General features: G+C 35.2%; 1 protein-coding gene across 11 annotated transcripts in view; it reads right to left on the bottom strand.

Annotated features, from left to right (window-relative positions):
* Window positions 1-27,568, bottom strand: part of RALGAPA1 (Ral GTPase activating protein catalytic subunit alpha 1) — a 242,471-nt gene that overhangs the window by 38,534 nt on the left and 176,369 nt on the right. For all 11 annotated transcript variants that reach the window (XR_007412270.1, XM_025443673.3, XM_049113052.1 and 8 more), the window contains 2 exons: window positions 26,018-26,141; window positions 16,726-16,881 (listed from right to left, as the gene is read on the bottom strand). Coding sequence is in view for 10 of the 11 variants with exons in the window: in XM_025443673.3 (XP_025299458.1) it covers window positions 16,726-16,881; window positions 26,018-26,141 (280 nt within the window). In the remaining variant the exon portion in view is untranslated. The remainder of the gene's footprint in view (window positions 1-16,725; window positions 16,882-26,017; window positions 26,142-27,568) is intronic.

Consider the following 27,568-nt stretch of genomic DNA (forward strand, 5'->3'; position numbering starts at 1 on the left):
AACAGATGAGATGAGATCAGAGAGATAGGCAGGCAGGTGGCCAAATTATAGGGCATTGAAGGCTATAGTGAAGAATTAGAACTTTATTCCACATACAATAGAAACCTACTGCTATAGCATCCAAATCATACCATTTGCAATGGTGAGATAAATTTACTCTGAACCACTTATTTTCCAGTTTCTTTATCCTCTATTCTTTTTAATTTTTTTTAAGATTTTATTTATTTATTCATGAGAGACACAGAAAGAGAGGCAGAGACATAAGCAGAGGGAGAAGTAGGCTCCCTGTGGGAAACCTAATGAGGAACTCGATCCCAGGACCCGGGGATCACGACCTGAGCCAAAGACAAATGCTCAACCACTCAGCCACCCAGGTGCTCCTATCCTCTATTCTTATCATAAAAGTATATTTACAGAAATTGGGGTTAAGGACAGAGTCTAAGATATTAAAATAGAATTATATTATGTAAGGCTGTTACTTTGGGATTAAAACTATAATTCCATTTATTAATCAATTATACTAACTACACTTTTACTAAAATAATGAAAATTTTATTATTATTTCTTAAATTTGTTTTTGAATTCATTTTCCAGACTATATTTAGCATAAAAGTTCTTTGGAAAGTAGAATATATTTCAATTTTATTTATAGACAAAATAAAAATAGATTTAAAATTAAAATCAGACCAATTAGGTCAATTAAAGCTCGTGTATTTGGGAAACTATTGTGACCAAATTACAAAACAGAAAATGAAGTGCTATTACACTAACAATATTTCAGAGGAAACTGACTTAAGTGCCTCTTTCTCTTCTTTTGGGGGGGTGAAGGAAATGATAGACTGGAGACTCTAAGTGGATTACAATAATCTCAACTTGATCTTCATAAAAGTTCTAAAAGGGTGATTCAGCTACTTATGAAGCAGAGTATCACTAAGTGGCCAGAACAAGGAGACCAAAGAAACGAGACAAGCTCCTCTGAACACTTTATACTAATGCTTGCAGTATGTTTGATATTTAAGAGTAAATAAAATAAACTCAGTTAAGTGATTTTTTTTTCCCATCAATCTTCCGCAGATAATTTATAGAACAGATAGCTTTGTCTAGGGTTATATGAGGATTTTTGATATGGTAGTATAATATTTCTAAGAGAGTTCTTTGTTCAACTGAATGTTTGATTCTTTTGTTCAAAAAGTAGATTCTATGTTCTAAAAATTCTGCTGCTATTGTCTTGAGCCTGAAAAAGCTTCTCTTCACAAGAAATAAAACACTATACTTAAACAGGTTCAAGGATATTTACCTCTCATTCTGAGAAAATAAAATGCTTAAAAATAATTTACAAAATCACCATATTTTAAATAAAAAGTGAGAACTAAAATTAGTTTCTATAAAATAGATATAAATGATTTTCTTCTATCAAGTTTAAAACAAAGAATCAGAGTCATAAATAATTCTAGCTTGCCAGAGGCACGGCTATTTCTTTATACTGACTGTGGACTACCTAATTTAATTAGAGGTATTAAACTCCATGTTGAGGTCAACGAGCCTTACTTCCTCCAATATTACACTTCAACCAGTGCTCATTAATGTGTCTACTGAATGGATTAACACACCTAAAGATATATCTACAGAGGAAAGGGGACAACCTAATGATATCCAATTGTTCATTTGTAATAGGACACATGTTCTAGGCCTCAACTTATTACCACTAATGTGGAATTTATTAAATTCAGGAGAAAAAATACCAATACAGAAAGTGATTTTTTTATTAAGGAGAACTGGTATAAGACAACTGGTTTCCACGATTACGTTTAAATATTTAACCTTTTATTAAAAAGAAATTGATACTATAATAGAGCTAAAATGTAAGCCCGTTAGAAAAATCTTACGTAACTAGGACTCTGAAGAGCAGATTAAGGGCAACATTCATAGTGAATTGGGAAATGAAAAACTCAGTATAAAGAGAAAAGTAAATGATAAGGGTTTCTTTTTTTCCTCCTATAAAAAGAGGGTTTAGAATAGTTATACTGAATTATGAGACCAGGTATATTTTCCCTTTCTACTGGATTAAAAGATATGTTGCCTCATTTAGTCCCAATCTGATACAGGTATTATTTAAACTGATTTAAACTACTTGAGAACTATACCTTCCAAAATGATGTTGCTTTATTACAAATTGTTTATAATTTTGATGGACTTCACTTTCATAAGGTAGGTCCTATACATGTGAAAGCAATGACATTGCTTTCTTGCTAAAACAAACCGGGATCCCTGGGTGGCACAGCGGTTTGGCGCCTGCCTTTGGCCCAGGGCGCGATTCTGGAGACCCAGGATCGAATCCCACATCGGGCTCCCGGTGCATGGAGCCTGCTTCTCCCTCTGCCTATGTCTCTGCCTCTCTCTCTCTCTCTGTGACTATCATTAAAAAAAAAAAAAAAAAAAAAAAATTAAAACAAATCAAGCCTTTATATTGCTTTAAGTAAAAGAGTCCATTTAATTATGGCAATTTTCTTCAATAAAACAGGCATGAAAAAGAAACACCCCCCCCCAAAAAAAGAAAACCCAACAGGTATAATTATTATAACTGAAATAATATGCATGCTTGCATTACAAAAATTTTAAAAATTACAAACATGCTTACATTTGAAAAAGTCACAATACTCCTGGCGTCTCAATATTAAACAATTGGAATATTATGCCATGTAACTGTGTCCTTTCTCCTTACTAAATAATTGGAAAAAATACCAGCACTTTTCCAGTTGGTAAATTACCAAAAATTTTAAATTTAGAATTAGCTTAAAAGAAAAAAAAGTCAAAAGTTTTCTTAGGGTGTGATGTCACCAAACTGGTGCACCAAGGAAGCTCCAAGCTTTTAGTCCTCCACAGAAACACTGAAAAAACATGATCTTATATACAGAAACCTCTGATTCCACAGAAACACTGTTAGAGCTAATACGTGAATTCAATAAAGTTGCAAGATACAGAATTAACACCTGAAAATCAGTTGCATTTCTATATACTAACAGTGAACAAAACAAAAGGAGATTACAATAATTCCATTTACAATTGCATAAAAAAATAAAACAATGGAAAACTTAACTGAGGAGGAAAAAGACTCATGTACTGAAAACTATGAAACAGAGCTGAAAGAATTTTAAAGATTATAGAAGAGAATGGAAAGATATCCCATGTTCATGGAATGGAAAACTTAATATTGTTAAGATGACGATATTACCCAAACTGATATAAAAATTCAATGCAATCTCTATCAAAATCCCAAAAAGTTTCTTGGCAGAAATAGAAAACTCATCCTAAAGTTCATCCGAACTCTCAAAAGAACTTGAATAGTAAAAATGACACAGAAAAAAACAAAACAAAACAAAACCCAGAATAACGTTGTAGGACTCACATTACTTGAGTTCAAAACGTACTATAAAGCTATAGTAATAAAAGCATTTAATTAAAGTAAAAAACCCACTAGGCATTTAGACCAAAGGAAAATTATAATATAGAGTCCAGAAAAAAAAACCCTTGCATAGAAAGCCAACTGATTTTTGACAAGAGTGCCAAGATCATTCAATGAGAGAAAGTGCAATCTTTTTAACAAATAGTGACTGGAAAACTAGATTATCACATGCAAAAGAATGAAGTCAGATCTTTATCTCACACTATATACAAACATTACTGTCCCAATCTGATACAGAAAGAAAATGGATTCAGAAATTAAATGTAAAAGCTAAAACTATAAAATCTTAGAGGAAAACATATGAGAAAATCTTTATGACATCAGATTTGGCAGTGATTTATAGAATGGACACCAAAAGCAGAGGCAACAAAATAAAAAATAAATTGGACTCCATCAAAATTAAAACTTTTGTGCATCAAAGGACACTATCAAGAGAGTGAAGACAAGCCACAAAATGGGAGAAAATATTTGCAAGTCGTATATTAGATAAGGGATTAACATCTACAATATACAAAGAACTATACTTCAATAACAAAGATGTAAACAACCTAATTAAAAATGAGTTAAAGATGGAACAGACATTTCTCCAAAGAAGATATACCAATGCCAATAAGCAGTGAAAAGATACACATCACTAGTCATTTGCATTTCTAATTCAAAACCACAATGAAATACCATTATGCATCTATTAGAATAGCTACATTTGTTTTTAATGGAAAATAACAAGTGTTGGCAAGGATATGCAAAAATTGGAACCCTTGTGCATTCATGGCAGAAATGTAAAACTGGCACAGTAACTGTGGAAAATAGTTTGACAGTTCCTCAGAAAGCTAAACATATGATTTCCATTATTACCCAGGAATTTCACTCATAGGTATATATCTAAAAGAACTGAAAACAGGGATTCAAACAAATACATGACAATGTTCACTGCAGCAATAGCCAGAAAGTAAAAACAACACAATGTCAGATGAATAAACAAAATGTGGTATATCCACATAATGGGATATTATTCAACCACAGGAAGGAGTGAAATTTTGACACCTGATACAACATTGATGAACCTTAAAAACCTTATATGAAATAAGACAGACACAAAAGGACAAATACTGTATGATTCCACTTAAATGAGGTACCTAGTAATGGCAAATTCATGGAGACAAAGTATATTAAAGGTTACCAATGGCTGGGTGGAGTGGGGAATAGAGTTATTGTTAATGGGTACAGAGTTTGCATTTGGGAAGATAAAGTTCTGGGATTTCCAGTTACAATCTAGTACATAAGCAGCTTAGAAGTTGCCACTCTCTCCTAACAACAAGTAAAAGGCTAAACAAATTGAAGAACCAAATACTCATCTTAGGTCAGAAGAGTTAGGTTACAGGTAAACTGTTGCCCCCAAATTGGACAGACAGGCAAAAATGGAGGATGACAAAGAAGCAGAAACCTCTGTAGGAACTTGTTGTAAGGTAGGAAAACATAAATTGTAATTGCAAATCCCTGGAGACTTAGTGTGGACAGCTGGAGGCACAGAAGATGCATTAAAACTGGAGTTGGAAATGGCAGGGATGACAGAATTACAACTATGATTAACACACTATGGGTTCTAATTTCTAATGGAAAGAGTTGACAAGGTGCAAGAACACATGAATAATGTAAGCAGAAAGATAGAAATTCTCACAAAGAATCAAAAAGAAACATCAGAGGGGATCCCTGGGTGGCTCAGTGGTTTAGCGCCTGCCTTTGGCCCAGGGCGTGATCCTGGAGTCCCGGGATCATGTCCCACATCGGGCTCCCAGCGTGAAGCCTGCTTCTCCTTCTGCCTGTGTCTCTGCCTCCCTATCATGAACAAATAAATAAATTAAATCTTAAAAAAAAAAAAAAAGAAATGTCAGAGATAAAAAACAATGTAACTAATTTGAAGAATGTCTTTGATGATATCATCAGTAAACCAGAAATGGTTAAGGAAAGAATCTCTGAGCCTGATGATATAACAATAGAAACTTCTAAAACTGAAAAGCAACGAGAAAAGAGTGGAAAAAACCAAAACAATATCCTAGAACTATGGGACAACCACAAATACTGTAGCATACATAAAAGGAGAAGAAAGAAAGAAAAAACAGAAGATTTGAAGCAATATTGACTGAGAATTGCCCCCAATTAAGGTCAGACACCAAATCACAGATCCAAGAAGCTCAGAGAATACTAAAAGCAAGATATATGCCCAAAAACCTACACTTAGACAAATCATCAAACTTCAGAAAATCACGGATAAAGAATAACATTTGACTTCTCCCCTGAAACCATGCAAGCAAGAAGAGAATGGAATGAAATATTTAAAGTGTTGAGGGAAAATACCAACACTTAGAATTCTGTACTCTGTAAAATTATCCTTCAAAAGTAAAGAAGAATAAATACTTTCTCAAACAAAAATTGAAGGAATTAGTTTCCAGTAGACCTACTTACAAGAAATGGTAAAAGAAGTTCTTCAGAGGAGGGAAAATGATGCAGGTTAGAAATGCAGATCTACATAAAGAAAAGCATCAAATAATCAATAACTGAAGGGAAAAGAAAAACTTCTATTTTTCTTATTTTTACCTGATTTAACAGATCAGTTTGTTCAAAGTAATAATAGCAACAATGCATCTGATCATGTATATTTAGGTATATATATGCTTATCTATAAGTAAAACAGGGATCAAAGGGAAAGATTAAATATACCATGTGATTTATTAGGTACTTGCAGTATCCATGAAGCAGTATAGTATTATTTGAAAGTGGACTTGGATTAGTTCTAAACGTATAGTACAAACTCCAGGGCTGTGACTAAAAAAAGTTAAAAAAGAAAAGTAGTGAACTGATACACTAAGAAGGGAGAGAAAATAGAATCATATAAAATGCTCATTTATAACTGCAGAAGGCAGCAAGAGTGTGGAACACAGAAACAAGAACAGGGTAACAAATAGAAAAAAGTAACAAATGTGGTAAATGTTAATCCAACTGTATCAATGATCATTTTAAATGTCAATGATCTAACTACACATTAAAAGACAAGGATTGTTAGAGTGGATCAAAAAAGTAAGACTCACCTATATGTTGCTATAAGAAACCCACTTAAAATATTAAGACACATACAGATTAAAAGTAAAGGGATGGAGAAAGATATACCATGAGAACACCAATAAAAAAAGTGGGAGTGCCTATATTAATTTCAGACAGAGCAGACTTCAGGGCAAGGAAAGTTATCAGGGATAGAGAGACATTATCTAATGATAAAGACGTTGGTACTCCAAGAAGGCATAACCAATCCTTAACGTTATGTACCTAACAACAGTGTCAAAATACATGAAGCAAAAACTGATAGAAGTGCATGTAGAAGAATCCACTATTATAGCAGGAAACTTTAATACTCCTTTATCAGAAATGGAGAGATCCAGCAGGCAGAAAATTGGTAAGGATATAGTTGAACTCAACAGCTCCATCAATCAACTGGATATAATTGACATTTATAGACTACTTCCTCCAACAACAGCAGATTACACATTCTTCCCAGATTCACATAGAACATTCACTAGATAGACTACATTTGGGCCATAAAACACATCTTAACAAATTTAAAAGAATAGAAATCACACAATGTCTGTTTTTAGGACACAATGGAATTAAACTAGAAGTCAACAACATAAAGACAGCTGGAAAACCCCCAAATACTTGGAGATTAAACACACTCCTAAATAACAAATGGGAAGAATTCTCAAGAAAAAAATAAAACATATTTTGAATTAAATGAAAATGAAAATGTTCTGAAAATGGATACTCGTGATGGTTATATATTGCACGTCTATGTCAATGCACATTTAATAATGGTTAAGATACGACTCCTGAGTGGTGGTGGAGTTAAAGTATCCTAAACTTACCTCATTCCACAGACACACTGAGACAGTAGCCATATCAGTGAAACCAACTCTGAAAATGACTCATAACTTGAAGACTGGCAGAACAGATTTTCCACAGTTAACAGCACAGAGGAGACCCCATCAAAAAAGGTAGGAGTAGAAATATGGCTGGGAACTCCCCCTTTCAGCAACCTCCCCATTCCACATGAGACTAATCATCAATGAGAGGGACACTATAAGCATGAAGAAGAGCAAGAGGATCAGATCTCACATCAGGCATCCCAGGCATGGGAATACCCGTAACACTTTGGCTTTGGAGACCAGTAGGGCTTAACTTTGAGAGTTTTTACAGTCAAAAGGGTTTTACTCTGGGTACCTTAAAACTGAGTTCCACCCTTAAAAAGCCAGCATAACAAATAACCCAGGAGAGACAGCATAGAATCAGCAGTTTGAGGACAAACTGGGTATGAGAAGTAGATTTATTTACTAATCTCAAAATGTGCACTGGAGGGGCAGGAGTCTTTAGGAGAATTCTCTAAGAACAAAAGTGCTGGCTGGCTGACCATTCCTTGCCTGCCTCCCTTGCAGCCTATAAAGTCAGATACCTGTGGGAAGCAGAGTGAAGATTTTCCATCTATCTTGTTGGCACCACGGTCCCCACCTCATCCAACCTGCCCTACTCCACATAAATGCCTCCAGGCATTTATTTACCTCTATTATGTGGCTCCTGCCCTGAAAAACCCTGCATCACTCCAGAGTGATTTGTGCCCTGGTGACAGGGGAGTATAACCACACACACCAGTGTGTCTACAGTTCAAGCAGCTAAACCATATAGCTGGCAATGCACTGCTGATCAGTGTCACTGCAGCCCCAGATGGGAGGTATCCGGTCTGACTACAGGCCCTACTCACCAACGGAAACCTCTAGAGGCAGAATGGGGAGAGAGCCATGCAGTACTTGGGCTGACTGCTGACACCAGTCAACTAAAAGCCTGTGGTGGCCCCAGACAGGCCCCTTAACAGGGACCAAACCCTTGCCTAGTGTGCTCACAACTGTAGGCATAGTGGGCCACATTGTAGTTGACTGGACTAAATGCAAATGCAGCTCAGCCACAACAGTAAGGAACACACAGTCCACAGAGAAGACACTGCTGAAATGTCTGGTTCTGGCGAAGAGGGGACATTGTGCTACAGGGCACCATAGAACCTCTTCATAAAGCCACTACTTTCAAGAGCAGGAGACATAGCTGACCTTCCTAATACATAGAAATAAACACAGAGAGTCAGACAAAATGAGGAAACAAAGAAATTAGGTCCTGAATAAAGAACAGGACAAAACCACAGCAAAAGGGCTACATGAAACAGAGATAAGGCAATAGCCCTGATAAAGAATTCAAAGTAATGGCTGTAAATATCCTCACTGGATTTGAGAAAAGAGTAAAGGATCCCAGTAAGACCTTCAAAAAGGAGAAAGAAAATATAAAAAAGAACCAGTCAGAGATGAAGAACACAAAACTGACATAAAAAATTCACAAGAGGGAATCAACAGCAGTTTAGAAAAAGCAGAAGAATGGATTAGTGATCTGGAAGGCAGGGTAATAAAAAAAAAAAAAACAACTAAACTGAATAGAGAAAAGAAAAAAGTAAGAAAAATGAGAATCGGTGAAGGCAACTCTGTGACATCACCAAGCATAATAACATTTGCATTAGAGATCCCAGAGGGAGGAGAGAGAGAAGTGAGCAACTGACTCACGAAATAAGAGATGAACACTTCCCTAATCTGGGCAAGATAACAGAAATCTAGATCCAGGAAGCACAGAAACCCTCCAAAAGTTAACCCAAGGAGGTTCAAACCAAAACAAAAATCATTAAAATGGCAAACATTGTGAGAAAAAGAGAATTTTAAAAGCAACAAGAGAAAATGGTTACATACAAAGAAAATCCCATAAGGCTGTCAACTGATTTTTCAGCAGAAACTTTGCAGGCTAAAAGGGAGTGGAATGATATATTCAATCTCTGAAAGAAAAAACCTGCAACCAAGAATGCTCTACCTATCAAGATTATCATTCAGCACAGAAGAGAGGTAAAGAGTTCCCCAGAGCATTCCCAAAATCATCACCACTGAACCAGTCTTACAAGAAATATTAAAGGGAATTCTTTGGAAAGAAAAGGTCAAAATAGTTGTAAGAAAATTAAGAAAAGAAAAAATTTCACTGGTAAATGCAAACATATAATAGAAGTAATAGATCACTCACTTATAAAACAAGTATGAAAGTTAAAACACAAAAGCAGTAAACTCAATTATATCTATAAAAATCAGTCAAGGGATTCACAAAAGGATATAAAACATGGGGCAAAGAGTAATAGATTCTATTTTGGTGACATCAACCTAAAATAGACTGCTATATACATAAAATGTTATATATGAACCTAATGATAACCACAAGTCAAAAACCTGTAATAGTTACACAAAAAATAAAGAGAAAAAAATCCAAGCATACAACTAAAGACAGCCATCAACCCATGATGGAAGAGAGCAAGAGAAGAATGACTAGAAAAGAGTAAAAAAAAAAAAAAAACAACTGCAAAACCAGTAACAAAAATGGAAATGGAAGTATGCACCTGTCAATGAATTTAAATGTAAATGGATTAAATGATCCAATGAAAAGACACAGGATAAATAAATGAATAAAAAAATCCACACTTATAACTTGCCTACAAGAGATTCATTTCAGACCAAAAGACACATGCAGATCTAAAGTGAAGGGATGGAAAAATGTTTACCATGCAAATGGAAGCAAAAAGAAAGCTGGGGTTGCAACACCTATATCAAACAAAATAGACTTTAAAACAAGGACCGTACCAAGAAACAAAGAAGGAAAATAATTATAAAGGGAACAATCCAACAAGAAGTTGCAATTTTAAATATCTATGTGCTCAAAATGGGAGCCCTCAGATACATAAAGCAACTATTAACAGATGTAAGGAGGAAACTGACAGTAATACAATGACAGTAAGGGACTTTAACACCCTATGTGTATCAATGGACAGACTGTCCATATAGAAAATCAATAAGGAAACAGTGGTTTTAGACCAGATGGACAGATATATTCAGACATTCCATCACCAAACAGTGAAATACAGGGGAGTCTGGGTGGTTCAGTTGGTTGAGTGTCAGACTCTTGATTTCAACTCGGGTTGTGATCTTGGGGTGGTGGGGTCAAGCCCCATGTTGGGCTCTGCACTGAACATGGAGCCTACTTGGGATTCTTTCTCTCCCTCTTCCTCTGCCCGTCTTCCCCCTGTATGCATGTGCATGTGCAGTCTCCATTCCTCTTTCTCAAACAAAAATAAACCATAAACAATGGAATAAATATTGCACATGGAATACTCCTTAGAATAAATCACATTAGGCCAAAAAACAGACTAAAATACATGCTACTAAACAATAAATGGGTCAACCAAGAAATCAAAGAGGAAATAAAAAATACATGGCAACAAAAATAAAAACACAAGGGTCCACAATCTTTGGGATTCTGTAAAAGCTGTTCTAAGAGGAAAATTTATAGGCAATACAGGCCTACCTCAAAAACATAAGAAAAATCCCAAATAAGCAACCTAACCTTATATCTAAAGGAACCAACAAACCCAAAGCCAGTATTAGAAATAATTAAGATTAGAGCAGAAATAAATGAAATAGAAACTAAAAAACAACAGAAAAGATGGATAAAACCAGGAGCTGGTTGTTTGAAAAGATCAAGAAAATTGAGAAACCTTTAGCCAGACTCCAAACAAACAAAAAAAAGAGAACCCAAATAAATACAATTAGAAGTGAAAGAGCAAAAATAACCAACACCACAGATATATAAAGGATTATAAGAGATTATGAAAAATTATTTCCCCACAAATTGGGCAACCTAAAAGAAATGAACTGGCAGAAACAGGCAACCCTCCAAAATGGAATCAGGAAGAAATAGAAAATTTCAATGGACCAATTACTAGTAATGAAACTTGAATCAGCAATCAAAAAACTCCCAACAAAAGTCCAGAGGGGCATTTGGGTGGCGCAGCTGGTTAACAATCTGCCTCCAGCTCAGATCATGATCCCAGTATGGAGTCTGCTTTAACCTCTCCCCCTCTGCGCTTATTCTAATAAATAAGTAAAATCTTAAAAAATCAAACAAACAAAAAAAAAAACAAAACAGAACCAGAGGCTTCACAGGTGATTTCTACCACATATATAAAGAAGAGTTATGATCCTTCTTATCAAACTACTCCAGAAAATAGAAGAGAAAGGAAAGCTGCCAAATTCATTCCACAAGGCTAGCATTGCCCTGATACCAAAACCAGAGAGAAATAAACTACAAAAAAACCCAACAAAACATAAAAGGAAACTACAGGCCAATATCTGATGAAAACTGGTGCAAAATCCACAACAAAATATTAGTGAACCGAGTTCAACAATACATTTAAAAAAATCTTTCATCGTGATCAAGCAGGATTTATCCTTGGCATGCAAGGGTGGTTTGATGTCCACAAATCAATCAACATAACTGCATTAACAAGAAAAAAGAATAAAAACTATGATCATCTCACTAGAGATGGAGAAAAAGCATTTGACAAAGTACAACATCCATTCATGATAAAATCTCTTAAGTAGATTTAGAGGGAACATACCTCAACATAACAAAGGCTGTATACATAAAAAACCCACAGCTAACATCATATTCAATGTTGAAAAGCAGGGCTTTTCCTCTAAGATAAAAAACATGACAAAGATATCCACTCTCATCACTTCTATTCAACATAGTATTAGCCACAGCAATCAGACAATAAAAGGCATCCAAATTCATAGGGAAGAAGTAAACCTGTCACTATTAGCAGATGATATTATGCTATACATAGAGAACCCTAAAGATTCCACCAAAAAAACTACTTGAATTGATAAATGCATTCAGTAACGTTGCAAGATACAAAGTCCATATACAGTAATCACCTGAATTTCTTTATACTGATAATAAAAAAGGAAAAACAAATTAACAAAACAATTCCATTTAACAATTGCACCAAAAAGAATAAAATGCCTAAGAATAAACTGCATTCTGAAAACTATAAAACACTCATGAAAGAAACTGAAGATGATACAACTGGAAAGGTATTCCATGTTCATGGACTGCAAAAACCAACAGTGTTAAAACGTCCATACACCCAAAGCAATCTATGAATTCAATGCAACCCCTACCAAAATACTAACAGCAATTTTTACAAATCTAGAATAATCCTAAAATTTGTTTGGAACCATTAAAGACCCCAAATAGTCAAAGCAATCTTGAGAAAAAATAAAGCTTGGAGGTATCATAATTCCAGATTTCAAGATATATTATAAAGCTGTAGTAATCATACAGTACTGACATAAAAAGACACATAGATCAGTGGAATAATCCAGAAAAGATTAGAAATAAACTCATGCTTACATGGTCAATTAATCTACAACACAGGAGACAAAAAGATACACTGGAGAAAAGACAATCTCTTCAAAAAATAGTGCTGGAAAAACTGGACAGCTGCATACAAAAATTAAAACTGGACCACTTTCCTACACCATATACAAAAATAAACTAAAAATGGATTAAAGATCAAAATGTGAGACCTGAAACCATAAAACTCCTAGAAGAAAATACAGGCAGTAATTTCTTGGACGTCAGTCATATAGAAACATTTTTGTAACTATGCCTCCTCAGGCAAGTAAAACAAAACTAAAATTAAGCTATTGGGACTATACCAAAATAAAAAGCATTTGCATAACAAAGAAAGTCATTAACAAAAGGACAAGGCAACCTACTGAATTAGAGAAAACAATCACAAATGATATATCTAATGAATTAATACCTAAAACATACAACTTAACACCAAAATAATAATCTAATTAAAAAATGGGCAGAGGACCTGAACACACATTTTTCCAAAGAAGACAGAGATAACCAACAGACACATGAAAAGATGCTCAACATCACTAATCATGAAGGAAAGACCAATCAAAACCACAATGAGATATCACCTTACACCAATGGCTAGAATCAATTAAAAAAAAAAAAAACTTATCAAGAAATAACAAGTAATGGCAAGGATGTAGAGAAATAGGAACCCTTGTGCACTACTGGTATAAATGCAAACTGATGCAGCCACTGTGGAAAACAGTAAGGAAAACAGAATTACCATATGATCCAGTAATTCCATTACTGAGTTTTTATCCAAAGAAAATAAAATGCTAATTTGAAATGACATACGCACCTCTATGTTTACTGCAACATTATTTAACAGCCAAGATACAGAAGCAACCCAAATGTCCATCACAGAGGAATGGATAAAGTAATATTGTATTATATGTGTGTGTGTATATATATTGCCTACAATACAAAATTACTCAGCCATAAAAAAGAATGAAATCTTGCCATCTGTGATATCATGGATGGACCCAGAGGGTATAAAGTAATGCTAAGTGAAATGTCAGTCTGAGAAAGACAAATGCTATAGGATTTCTTTCACTCATGTGGAATGTAAGAAACAGAACAAATGAACAAACAAAGAAAAAATGGGCAAACAGAAAATTAGACTTTTAAACAACAAAAAAACAAAACTGGTGGTTGACAGAGGTGAGAAGGGTTGCGGGGTGGATGAAATAGACAAAGGTGGTAAGAGCACACTTATTAATAATCATGAGCACTGAGTAATGTATAGAACTATTCAGTCATTACAACAGTGCACATTTGAAACTAATATGACTGTATATTAATTACACATAAATGAAAAACAATTTCCAAATTCTAAAAAAATAAAAAATTTTTTAAAAAGGTGAAAATGGTAAATATGTAATATATGTAATATATGTAATTTTTACCATAGGAAAAAAATTCCTATATGTATAGATGAAAAAACTTGTTCAATGTTTAATCCCTCAAAATTCTCTAATAAATCGAGTACTTAAAATTTTTACCATTTAACAATTTAATTTTAATTAGAATTCAACCATTTAACAATTCTTAAATGATGGTATCCTCTCCAAAATTAATTTTTTTATGATAATTAATTGTTAAATATCCATTTCAGAAACTTCTTAAGAAATTAAGGACAAACCCTCATGAATGTTTTGAAAAAAATAAGAAATCTTACTTGACATTTCTACAAAGGTCACAGGAATAAAATTTCAAGTACCATATAATCATCATGTTTAATATAGTGAAGTAAAAATATCCTGGCATAGTTTTCTTTAAAAAAACAAAAAAAATTTTTAAACAAAAAATCATGTACTTTGTTCTCTTCTCTTTGTAATATGAGATATCATTAATTTTAGACTCTGTTCTGGGGTTAAAAAGTTGTTTGTATCTATGGAGCCATGAAAATGATAATGATAAATATGAGTCACAGCTAAGTTCTTAATGATTAAATGATCTTTTCAAAAATTAATTTTAATTTCTTTTTTTGAGAGAGAGCATGCATGCACAAGCTCAAGACAGAGTGGGGGAGGGACAGAGGGAGCATCCAAAGCAGGCTCCATCCCCAGCACAGAGCCCCACATGGGGCTCAACCTCATGACCCTGAGATCATGTCCTGAGCTGAAATCAAGAATCAAAGGCTTAACAGACTGAGCCACCTAGGCACCCCTTAAATTATCTTTTTGCACTATACTTATAATTGTCTCTAATTTAGGTATGTCTTATTTCATAGAGTTTTAAAATGAATTGATGGAAGAAAGTGCTTAGTTGAAGTTTAAATGAAGTTTTACTCCAATTCACCTCTTCATCATCATCTTGTCAGTATTCATAGATCATTTTTTTACTTCTAAAAACTACATGACAAGGAATTCTTTTTTTTGTTGTTGTTAATTTTATTTTTTAAAATTTATTTATGATAGTCACAGAATGAGAGAGAGAGAGAGAGGCAGAGACATAGACAGAGGGAGAAGCAGGCTCCATTCACCAGGAGCCCAACGTGGGATTTGATCCCTGGTCTCTAGGATCGTGCCCTGGGCCAAAGGCAGGCGCTAAACTGCTGTGCCACCCAGGGATCCCTGACAAGGAATTCTATAGCAAATCTGTACTGAATATACTTTTTTTTTTTGAAAGAGATTTCTTTTTTTTTTTTTAATTTTTATTTATTTATGATAGTCACACACAGAGAGAGAGAGAGAGAGAGAGAGAGAGGCAGAGACATAGGCAGAGGGAGAAGCAAGCTCCATGCACCGGGAGCCCGACGTGGGATTCGATCCCGGGTCTCCAGGATCGCGCCCTGGGCCAAAGGCAGGCGCTAAACCGCTGCGCCACCCAGGGATCCCTGAATATACTTTCTTACATTTATCAATTACCTCCACTTTTACTACTCATTCCAACCTCATTATCATCCACATATTAGTTTTATCAAGTATTACTCATTTAGTAGGCAAGTTCCAACAGTATTTTAAATTGTAGACAAAAGGCATCAAGGGTTATTAACTCAATCTTATCAAATATATTGAGAGGAGTTCTAAAGTTCTTTTACAAGAGTGAGAGAATACACTGTTTTCATAGCTTAATAAATTATAAAGAGTTTTGATATCAGGCAAAAGATTATCAAGTAAAATGACCAATGATATTAAGTTGGTTACATTTAGTGGTTTTGAATAAATTGAGGAAGGAGGAGAAAGAGAAGGTAAAGAAATGCTGGACAAAGTTTTACTCTTAAAAATATTTCTCCCTAAGAAAACCAAAAGTGGACTGAATACATACAACTGTACCCTGAGGTATCTTTATAGTCACTAGAATGACTCCTTTTTTTTTTTTTTCTTTTTTTTTAGAATGACTCCTGAATACTAGTGCTGCCTACAGAAAAATGGTGGTGTAGGTTTTAAAGGACCAGGGCCATCAAAACCACATCTCTCATAAATTCGGAGTAAAATTTTTTTCATTAATTAAGGCTTATTTTATCTGCTCAATTAGTTTTAGTTAAAATTTATGATAAAGCATGTTATATTTTAAATGCTTTGTAATGATTAATATATATTTTGCTCTCCCTCAATCTATATAACCATTACGTCTATTCATATGTAAAGAGACTTGAAATATAGTCTCACCAATTTGAACATACACAGATGTTTTTCAATTAGTCATACCTCCATTTCTTTGAAGGCAAATCCTTTGTTAAGACAATAACCTTCAATATTATTATTAAGGAAAACAGCATTTGCTCTACAATAATCCTGTTTCTCAAGACAGTATTAGATGAAGAGTGGAATATTCAGAAATAGTGCTTTTTGATCAGATTACTTACGTATTTTATGTATTTATTTTCTTAATTACTAGGATTTTAACTCAACATTTTTTTTCTCAGCACTTACTTTTTTGGTCAAAGAGTCATCAGTATCAGAAGGCATTCTTGTTGATACATGAAATATCACTTCTACTGTAGAGGTAGCAAAATATGGTGTGGTCAATCCTGTGCTTTTGTTTTTTTGTAGTCCTCCCATGAAACCGCAGTGGTTTGTAAGATTGACCTGGGAGCAATGATACACATATTAATCAACTAAACAAAACTCAACAACTTACTATTGAAATAGACTCAAATTTCTCAATTTGCAAAAAACACAGAGAAGAAAGTCTTTGGCATGTTATCAACCAATGCTTGATTCAGAATTATTAGTTAGACCTGTTCTGTTAATACTGGAACTTTTTCTTAAGTATTTGTGATCTCTAATTAGTAGGAGTTAATTAGGAAAGAAATCACTGCTGTACACTATGCATCTTTTGTTAGGCTACTAGGTGTTAATACTAAATCATAAAGGCTATGGGAGGACACCAAAGCCAGAGTGAAAAATCAAGTAGCAAAAATCAAGACTGGAAGTGATGTGGGGGAAAGTTTAAACAGTAATGTCACTTTGATAAGATGATTAATCAGGTGTGTTAGATTTACTCATGGAAATTGTCTTAATTTTTAGTACCTATCACATAGCTCAGAACAGAAATACAAAAATGCAGAACTGAACTTCTAATGCATTAAAAAACTACAAATTAATCTGTGCTAAGGTTTTTACACATACTTTTCCTGATTATAATTAAAACACATACATACTAATTAATATCAGGGTCACTGCATTGGGTCATATTCCCTGAACTTGTGCAATACACAAAGCGACCTGACTTCACTGTTGAAATTAAAGAAAATACTAGAAAGCAAAAAGAAACACAAAAGAAGAAAGATACTTAAAGACTGTATCTCTTTACTCAGAAAAACCACTTTATACATATGTTTTTAAAAATGAAATCTGAAATATGGATGGACCTAGAGGGTATAATTAATGCTAGATAAAATAAGTCAGAGAAAGACAAATACCATATGATTTCACTCATATGTGGAATTTAAAAGACAGAATATATGAACAAAAGAAAAAAAATAAAAAAGTATACTCTTAAACACAGAGAACTGGTGGTTGCCAGAGGGAAGGTAGGTGGGGGCGTGGGTAAAATAGCTAAAGGTGATTGAGTACACTTATGATGAGCACTGAGTAATGTATAGAATTTTTAAGTCATTATAGTGTACTCTTGAAAGTAATATAACACCATGTGTTAATACTTCAATTAAAAAATTTAAAAATCTGAATAACTGATAAAGTGAATTATAAAAACCAATTTTTGCACCATGTGACCTTGAACATGTCTCAACTATCAGTATCAGTTATAATGGCTAAACATCTGAATAACAAATTAGTTTTTACAACATTACTATAAGATTGCCTCAATCATTTATTTTTTTAAAACTTGACTCAGTAATATACTCATGTATTTAAAATTTTAAAGCTGGGGATTCCCGGGTGGCTCAGCAGTTTAGCACCTGCCTTTAGCCCAGGGCGTGATCCTGGAGTCCTGGGATAAAGTCCCACAACAGGCTCCCTGCATGGAGTCTGCTTCTCCCTCTGCCTCTATCTCTCATGAATAAATAAATAAAATCTTAAAAAAAATTTTTTTTCAAAAGCTCACCAAAATTCTTACTTCCATCTCTCATCTCTAGTACTTAGTGCCCCTTCCAGAAAGCAATTTCCTTTTTTTTTTTACAGATTTTATTTGACAGGGGTTGGGGGAGGGGGGGAGAGAGAACACACATTGGGGGAACAGAGGGAGGGAGAAGCAGACTCCCCACTGAACCAGGATCCTGACCTGCAGCTCTATCCCAGGACTCTGAGACCCTGAAGGCAGACTCTTAACTGACTGAGACATCCAGGCACTCCTCTTCTTTCCTTTATAAAAATTTACTTATTTCAGAGAAAGACAGAGGGAGCAAGCAAAAAGAGGGGGGAGAGAGATAGAAAGAATCCTCAAGCAGACTCCCCACTGAGTGCAGAACCCTATGTGGCTGGCGCTCAATCCCAGGACTCTCAGATCATAATCTGAGCTGAAATCAAGAGCTGGCTGCTTAATCAAATGAGCCACCCAGGTGCCCCCTGAAAGCAATTTCTTAACTATCCTTCCAAAAATGTTCTCTATATATCCAATTAAATTCTTTTATGTATGTGTGTACACATACAATGTTTTGCACTTTGATTTGCACTTAAAATACCTTGAAAAGTACTCATTAATAAGTAAAGAGCTTCTTCATTTGTTGTTTTCATGGCTTCAGAGAAGTTCATTTTCTTGATGTACAATAATTAACTAGTTCCCTACTTAAAGGGTATTTAGGCTGTTTCCAATCTTTTGTTATTATAGTCAATGCTGCAGTGAATAACAGAATACATGTCATGCTGCATTTGTAAAAGGAGATCTATAGAATAGTTAAAAGTGGAACTGTAAGTCAAAGGGGATGTACTCTTCTAATTTTGAAACTCAGTAAAATGGCTCTCTATAGATAGCAACAACAGTGTTTAAGAATGCCTGTTTCCCTCATAGCTTTCAAATATATTATCAAATTTTATGATCTTTGCTAATATAATAGGTGAAAAATGGTATCTAAGTATAGACCTTTTGTTTTGTTTTAGTGAATAGGTTATTTATTTTCAGGTCAACTCTCTGATCATGTAATGGAGAACAAGTCTCATTCCAGTGTTCCTTTGCTCTAAACACTTCTGCAATACTTGGTGATCCTTTTTATTCAATTTTTTAACTGGAGATCCATAAGAAGTTTTAAAAAATAATAAAAAGAGATCCAATAAAAAGAGATCCAATGTATTCTGTACCCAGATTTCTCCAGTGCAAAACTATATTAAAATCAGGATACTGGATGAGGTTCCTGGGTGGCTCAGTTGGTTGGGCATTAGAGTCTTGATTTCAGCTCAGGTCATGACCTCAGGGTCATGAGATTAAGCCTCAGCATGGAGTCTACTTCATGAGAGATTCTCTCTCTCCCTCTGCCTCTCCCTGCTCCTTGCCTGTATTCTCTCAAAAATGCAAAACAAACAAAAAATCCCTCAGGATACTGGCATTAATATGCTCAAGAAACAACATTTTCATCACCGTAAAGGTCCCCTATGTTATCCTGTTACATGAGCTATACCACTTCCCTCTTAGTCTACCCCCTTAAACCCTAGCAATGGGTAATCTGTTCTTCACCACGAAGATGGGTCATTTCAAGGTTGTATAAATAGAATTACACAGTATGTAACCTTCCCAAGAATTTGAAGATTTTCCTGTTATCTATTAATGATTTAAAATTTTATCCCACTGTAGTTAGAGAATACACTGTACGATTTCAATTATTTTAAGTTTGCTGTAGGTTTTTTTTATGGCCCAATATGTCTATCTTGGTATATGTTCTATGGACACTTGAACATGTATTCTGATGATATTGGGTAGAGTGTTCTGTAAATGTCAGTTAGATCCTGTCAGTTTATAGTACTTTTGAGTCCTTCTATATAGTACTGTTGATTTTCTGTCTGGCTCTTCTCTTAGTTGAGAAAGAGGTGAAGTCTCCATCCATAGTGTGGATTTGTCTATATCCTGCCTCACTTTATGCCCCTTTACCTTCATTTGTTTGTAATATAATTGCCATGAATATTTTCATGGCATTACATTTAGAAATACATCAGAAATAATTTTTGCATCAACCAGCAAACATAATTAAGAAAACCCAAAAGGAGAGGTAATGCCTAATATACTTACCCATATTCTTTGTCATGTTCTTTCTAGTGTTCCAAGGTCCTTTCTAACATTTCTTTTCTGTTAGTCTAACTTATTTTAGTAGTTCTTTTAGGGTAGGTTTGCTGGCAACAGGTTCTCTAAGTTTTCCTTCATCTGAAAATGTTTTGCTTCATTCCTTTACTAGCTATAGGATTCTGGCTGACGTTAATTTTTCTTTAGCACTTGTAAAATATTGCCTCTTTCTCTGGCTATTATAGTTTGTTTTTTGTTTTAAGTAGGATCCATGCTCAGCTTGGAGCCCAGTGTGGGGCTTGAACTCATAGCCCTGAGATCAAAACCTAAGTGGAGACCAAGAGTTAGATGCTTAACTGGCTGAGACACCCAGGTGTCCCTGGCTACTATAGATTTGATGAGAAATTCACTATCATTCTAATTGTTTTCCCCTTAATAAGATAAAGAACAATTTTTGTCCATGTGCTTTAAAAATTTTTTGAGACTTATTTTTCAAAAGCTTAATTACGATTGTGTCTTATATGGATTTCTTTCAATTAATCCTGTTTCAGTTTCACCCTGTTCTTCAATCTGTAGCTTTATTAAGGTTATTTCTCTTGACAAATTTGGGAAAATTTCAACATTATTTCTTCAAGTAATTTTCAGACCCAACTCATTTCGCCTTTTCTGCTGGGACTCAGATAACAGGAATGTTAAATCTTTTGTCATAGTCTCTGCTGGGTCCCCAGGGGCTGGTTTGTCAGGTCCCCTTCCTAACTGCCAGGAAGAAACCCCAGGGCTCTCAGCCACTTGCAGTGGCTGCCCTAGCAGCATAGGCCTCCTGCTAGGGTCCTAGCCCAGGCCCTGCTGTCCCTTTCCCAGGTGGACCATGAAACATGTCAGTAGGTCATCCCTGGGGATGATGGGCGGGGTTGGAAGACTGCATAATTTACTGTTCTTTAAAAAAAAAAAAAAACTTCAATAAAACATTTCAAAGCATCAAAAAAAATTTCATTGTCCTTAAGTCTTTTCTCTCTCTGTTGTTTACGTTCTTTATTGTTTTATCTTCCAGTTTATTGATTCTTTTGTACCCCCATCTCTACCTGACTCTCTTGCTGGGCACATTTACTGTATTTTTTATTTCAGCAATTAAATCTTCAGTTCCAAATTTCCATTTAGTTCTTCTTGTATCCTCCCTTTTTTTTTTAACTGAAACTTTCTATTTTTCATTTATGTCAACTATGTTCCTAATTGCTAGTCATAGCATTTCTATTATGGTTATCTCAGAATCTTTGTTATTTGGTGTTAGTATGTTTTGTCATCTTTTCATTCAGTTTGAGACCTTACTGGGTCTTGGTATGATTTTTGATCAAAGCTTGGATATTTTTGGATTATGTTAAAAGACTATGAATCTTATTTAAACCTTCAGCAGGCTGTTTTGTCACACTGCTCTGTCAAAGAAGCAAGGTGGATACTGCCTCACTCTAGCCAGGTGGACAGCAAAGTATAGGTTCCCCACTTAACCTCCGCTGACAACTGCAGAGGGGAGATCTTCATTACTGTTAGGTGGAGGAAGGAGTTCTGACTTCCTACGTGGTGTCCATTAAGGAAAGGTGTCATTACTGGTAAGGTTAGTCTCATTACTGCTGGGTGATGGTAAAAGAACTACTTCTCCACTAGGCCTCCTCTGATCTATCCCAGTGGAGGATAGAGGGGCACCTCATTATAGTAGGTAGGGACAGAATTCCAGGTTCCTCATGTAGTCTCCACTGACACTGTGGTGTGAGGTGTGGATGGGGGACTTGACCAGCTGACAGAGATGAAAGTCTTGGCTTTCTGGTTGCCCTTCTCTAACATTATTTGATACTATTCCTGCGTGGTGTTGGGGATGTCTCATTATAGTCTCATGAGGGTGGCAGGCGAGGCGGCTCCCTAATTGACCTTTGTTGTCAGGGATGGGGATGGGAGTCTTTTGTGTTTGGCTGGAGCAGAGCAGTTATTATCTAAATGTTTTCTGTCTTTCTAGGTCATTCCTTTCCTGGTCCTTTGGCTAGAAAAAGTGGGCTTTTTGTTGGGGTTCTTTTGGTCAGTGCTTGTTAATGTTTCTAGGTTACTATTTTAGATCCAAGTTGATACAGGAGACAAAACCTTGAGAACCCATCATCATGTCATTCCATGGTCCTGAATTGGCCTCTCTTCCTCTCTACCTTTCGGAGTTTTTTTTATGTTTTTATATGTAATGTCCAGAGTTTTTGTTGTACTTAGTGTGAAGAATAAGGAGAGTATGTCTCTTTGATGTTCCTCAAAGTGAAAGCTCCCACTGTACAACTTAATGGACTTCACTATATTCACGTGTAAGTAGAATCATCATCGCAGTCAATTTTAGAACATTTACATCAAAAAGAAACCCTGTACCCTTTAACGATCACCCTGATCTTCCCTCATCCCTCCAACTAGTCCTAAGCAACCTCTAAACTACTTTCTGTATGTGTGTCTGTGTGTTTGTGTATATGTGGGGTTATTTCATATAAATGGATCATAACACGTCTCTTTGTGACTGATTTCTTTCATCTAACATAATGATTTCAAGGTACATCCACATTGGAGCATGTAAATACTTCATTCCTTTTCATGCCCAAATAATACCCCATTATATGAATATATCACATTTTATCCATTCATCCATTGATAGACATTTGGGTTGCTTCCGCCTTTTTGGCTATTATGAATAATGATGCTATAAACACCCATGCTTAAGTTTTTGTCCGGGTATACAGTTTAATTTCTCTTGGATATCTACCTAAGCGTGGAATTTCTGATCATATAATAATTCAGTGTTTTACTTTTTTTTTCCAAAGATTTTATTTATTTATTTAACACAGAGAGAGCACAACCAGGGGGAGTGGCAGGCAGAGGGAGAAGGAGAAGCAGGTTCCCTGCTATGTAGTGGGGCACAATCCCAGGACCCTGGGATCATGATCTGAGCTGAAGACAGATGCTTAACTGAGCCACCCAGGTGCCCCCAGTGTTTTACTATTTGATGAGCTTCCAGATTGCTTTCCACTGAAGTTGCACGATTTCACATTCCTACTGGAGTTTAAGAGGGTTCATTCAGATTGCTCTGAATTCTAGCCTATAGTTATTAATTACCTGACCTTTTGATTCCAGCCAATCTAATCAGTATGAAGTAGTATCTCTCTGTGGCTTTGATTTACATTTCACTGATAACGATGTCAAGTGACTTTTCATGAGCTTATTGGTTACCTGCATATCTTATTAAGAGAAATGTTCATTCAGGTACTAATTTTTAAAAATTCAATTGTTTCTAATTAATGATTTGTATGAATTCTTTTTTTTTTTTTTTTTTAAGATTTTATTTATTCATGAGAGACACAGAGAGGCAGAGACACAGGTAGAGAAAGAAGGCGGCTCCATGCAGGAAGTATGATGTGAGACTCCATTTCAGGACCCAGGATCACGACCTGAACCAAAGGCAGACACTCAACCACTGAGCCACCCAGGTACCCCTGATCTATTTTGAGTTAATTTTTGTATACAGCGTGAAGCAAAAGTCCAACTTCATTCTTTTGCATGTGGCTATCCAGTTGTTCTGGCACCATTTATTGAAAAGACTATTCTTTCTCTACTGGGTGGTCTTGGCACTTGTCAAAAATTAGTTGACCACAGAAGTATGGGTTTATTTCTAGAATCTCAATTCTATTCCACTGATCAATATGTCTATCCTTGGTGCAAGTGCCATACTGTTTATTATTGTCTTGTACTAAGTTGTAAAACATGGAAGCGTAAGTACTACTACTTTTTTCTTTTTCAAATGTTTCTTGCTTTTAGTAATAGTTTTTTTTAAGCAGAAAATCTATTCATAATTTTTCTTTAGTATTTCTAAAGCAGTTTCACATACCTAATTTCAATTGAGCATCACATTGTATCTGCTGTGTAAAAAATATATTACATTTGACAAATACGCAAATAGCAACAGAGACCCCAAGAAACTCACTTAAAGGGAAATAGCATGTTGGATAAGCCATAAAGATATATATACTGAATGCTAGAAGCTTATGTACTAAACACTGTACAAGGCATCTAGATATCTTTTAAAAAGATGGATCCCCGGGTAGCGCAGCGGTTTAGCGCCTGCCTTTGGCCCAGGGCACGATCCTGGGGACCCGGGATCAAATCCCACATCGGGCTCCCGGAGCATGGAGCCTGCTTCTCCCTCTATGTCTCTGCCTCTCTCTTTCTCTCTGTGTGACTATCATAAATAAATAAAAATTAAAAAAAAATCGATGAGATAAAAGTGCCTGCCCTCTAGGAAGGTCTTATAGTCTAGTCTAGTACAGTGGTCTTCAACAATTTTGCTCATGTACTCTCTACAAGAATTTTAAGAAACTGTGTATTAAATTGACAACTATAATGAAAAATTTCATCACAAGTTTAAACTGTTGCAAAAATTATAATTTCTAGTATACTGTATGTTACATGTATATGTGCTTTAAATATAGATTCATCAAAATTGTAGAGCTACAGATTTGGCTGATACAATATATATAAAATGTCTGCTATTAACTTAATGATGTATCAATCAGCTGTCATCAAATTCACTTTGTTAGAAAATGTCTGACACTTCATGTGTCAATTTAAGTAAACATATTAACACAAGTCTCTATGACAAATACCTCCCTTCTGAATTACGATACTAAGATACACATATTTGGTACAGGAACCTTGACATGAGCTGGTTATCAGGATGACATAAAGTGCAGTGCCTTTGAATATTTCTTGATTTGCTGTCAGAGACCCTCTCAGAACATGCCTTCTTAAATGAACTTTATTTTTGGGTGACAAACCTTTCTGGGGGTAATGTAGGACTTGGGTGGGTATGTGGTATGCCTTTCTTTTACAGAGTTGAAGAACAGAAAAGATGAGGCAAGAGACTGAAAAAGCGTTCTTAGGCTTTAAATTTAGGATCTGGAAATTAATCTCCTCAAAACTAACCAAGCCAATGTGACCCTTAAAAGCCTTGGTATAGTATTAAAGATGTTCATATCTTAGTGTGAAGACCCCTTGTCTAGTGTTCACAGTTGTGAGGAAAATCCAGATCTCCTAAACCTATGAGTTAATAAGTTTAATACTCTTTAACAATATACTCACTTATAAAAAAAAAGTTAACAACTTTCCTTTCGAACTCTGACCTGTTCCAGTCTTTGAAGATGAAATATAGGGCAGCCCAGGTGGCTCAGCGGTTTAGCGCCGCCTTCAGCCCAGGGCATGATCCTGGAGACCGGGGATCTAGTCCCACATTGGGCTTCCTGCATGGAGCCTGCTTCTCCCTCTGCCTGTGTTGTGTCTCTGCCTCTCTCTCTCTGTGTCTCTCATGAATAAATAAATAAAATTAAAAAATTATGAGGATGAAATATAAAGCAGAAACAATAACAAACCTGGCATTAAGGTGTTGAGTATCTTAAAGTAATTCTTCTAAAATAAGCTAGAAAGAAATAGAAAACCATTGCTTCTAAATAAAAATACAATGATATCTGATATAATTTAAAAACGAACCTCCCAACCAAGACCAGCTACAAAATCTTCATATGCTTGACTTCCTCCTGTATTGGTGAGAATGGAATGTTTATCTTCTTGTCCTTCAGCAACATAAAATACTGCGATCTTGTGAGTCTCTCGACTGTAAAACAAAAGGTTACACCATTCACTTAATCATTAATTTATCTATTCATTAATCCAATTAAGTTCAATGTACAAAGTATGAGGCAATTAAAAGATGAAGATGCATTAAATCTTATAATCTAGAGAAAGATATGCAATTATAAGTAAAAAATTAAAAAAGTTAAAACTTGCCAGTGGAACAAAAGAAAGGTGTGATTACTTCTGACTGGAGAAACAGAGAGACACTTAAAGGAGAGAAAGTAACAAATGAATTGGGTAAAGGAAAGTGAGATCTGACAAATGAAGAGGAGTAAGAGTATCAGGAAAGATGAGTGAATGCATGAAGCATCTGAGGAGTTATCTGTTGTGCAATGTGGTCAAATCTCAGAGATAAACAGATGTGTTTTAGAAATAAAACTAAGTAGAAGTACAGAGATGACTGAGAAACGATCCCTTTCTTCAAAGTACAGAGTAAGAAATTTATACACAAATATTATAGAACTGGATGGAATAAGTGACAAGTTCTCAGATACTTTTTTTTTTTTTTTAATTTTTATTTATTTATGATAGTCACAGAGAGAGAGAGAGAGAGAGAGAGAGAGAGGCAGAGGGAGAAGCAGGCTCCATGCACCGGGAGCCTGATGTGGGATTCGATCCCGGGTCTCCAGGATCGCGCCCTGGGCCAAAGGCAGGCGCCAAACCGCTGCGCCACCCAGGGATCCCTCAGATACTTTCTTTTTAGATCTCCCTCAAATTAAAAATGTTCATAAAAACAAATTTTTTTTGTATGCCATTTGGCTTTCCAAGTTAACTAGGGCACACTACATTTGGTCCAAGTGATTGATTTAACAAAGCATGGGCTAATAAATTTTATGATCAGAGGTAATGTTTTCACTACTATAGTATGTATAAATTAAAAAGTAAGCAAACAAACCATATCCAACAACAAGTAAGTAAGAATTGAAATTATTTTAAAAAGTTAGTCAGATAACCAGATTTTTTCCCACATATCTTGAGGAAGTTGTAAGGTCATGGTTGTGGTTTTCAATTTCAGCAACTTAAAATCAGGAACAAAGATATTTTAGCTGCTTTCACTAATAGCAATATTTCACTTTATGTGGTGAAAACTTGGGTAACTTTTGGTATATTCAATGTATTGTTAGGATAATCTAAGTAATAAAATATAATTTGGGGGGCAAGGGAAACTTCCAGAATTACAGATTAAATATCTTGGTGGACCCTTTCCCAAGCAAAATATCAATTTAAGTAGTGAAAATGATTTTTAAAAAAATCATTTTAAGTCTCTGCATATCATCCTTAGGACATATAGCAAATGGAAAAACATTCATTCAAGAAAATCTACCAATCTACTAAGAACAGAGTGAGTCGTTGGTATCTGAGCCACAACTGCTCACCCTACCTCTTTACTTCCACATTATACCTTTA

This window comes from Canis lupus, chromosome 8 (assembly GCF_003254725.2).
Source record: "Canis lupus dingo isolate Sandy chromosome 8, ASM325472v2, whole genome shotgun sequence".
In the NCBI taxonomy this organism is placed as follows: Eukaryota; Metazoa; Chordata; class Mammalia; order Carnivora; family Canidae; genus Canis; species Canis lupus.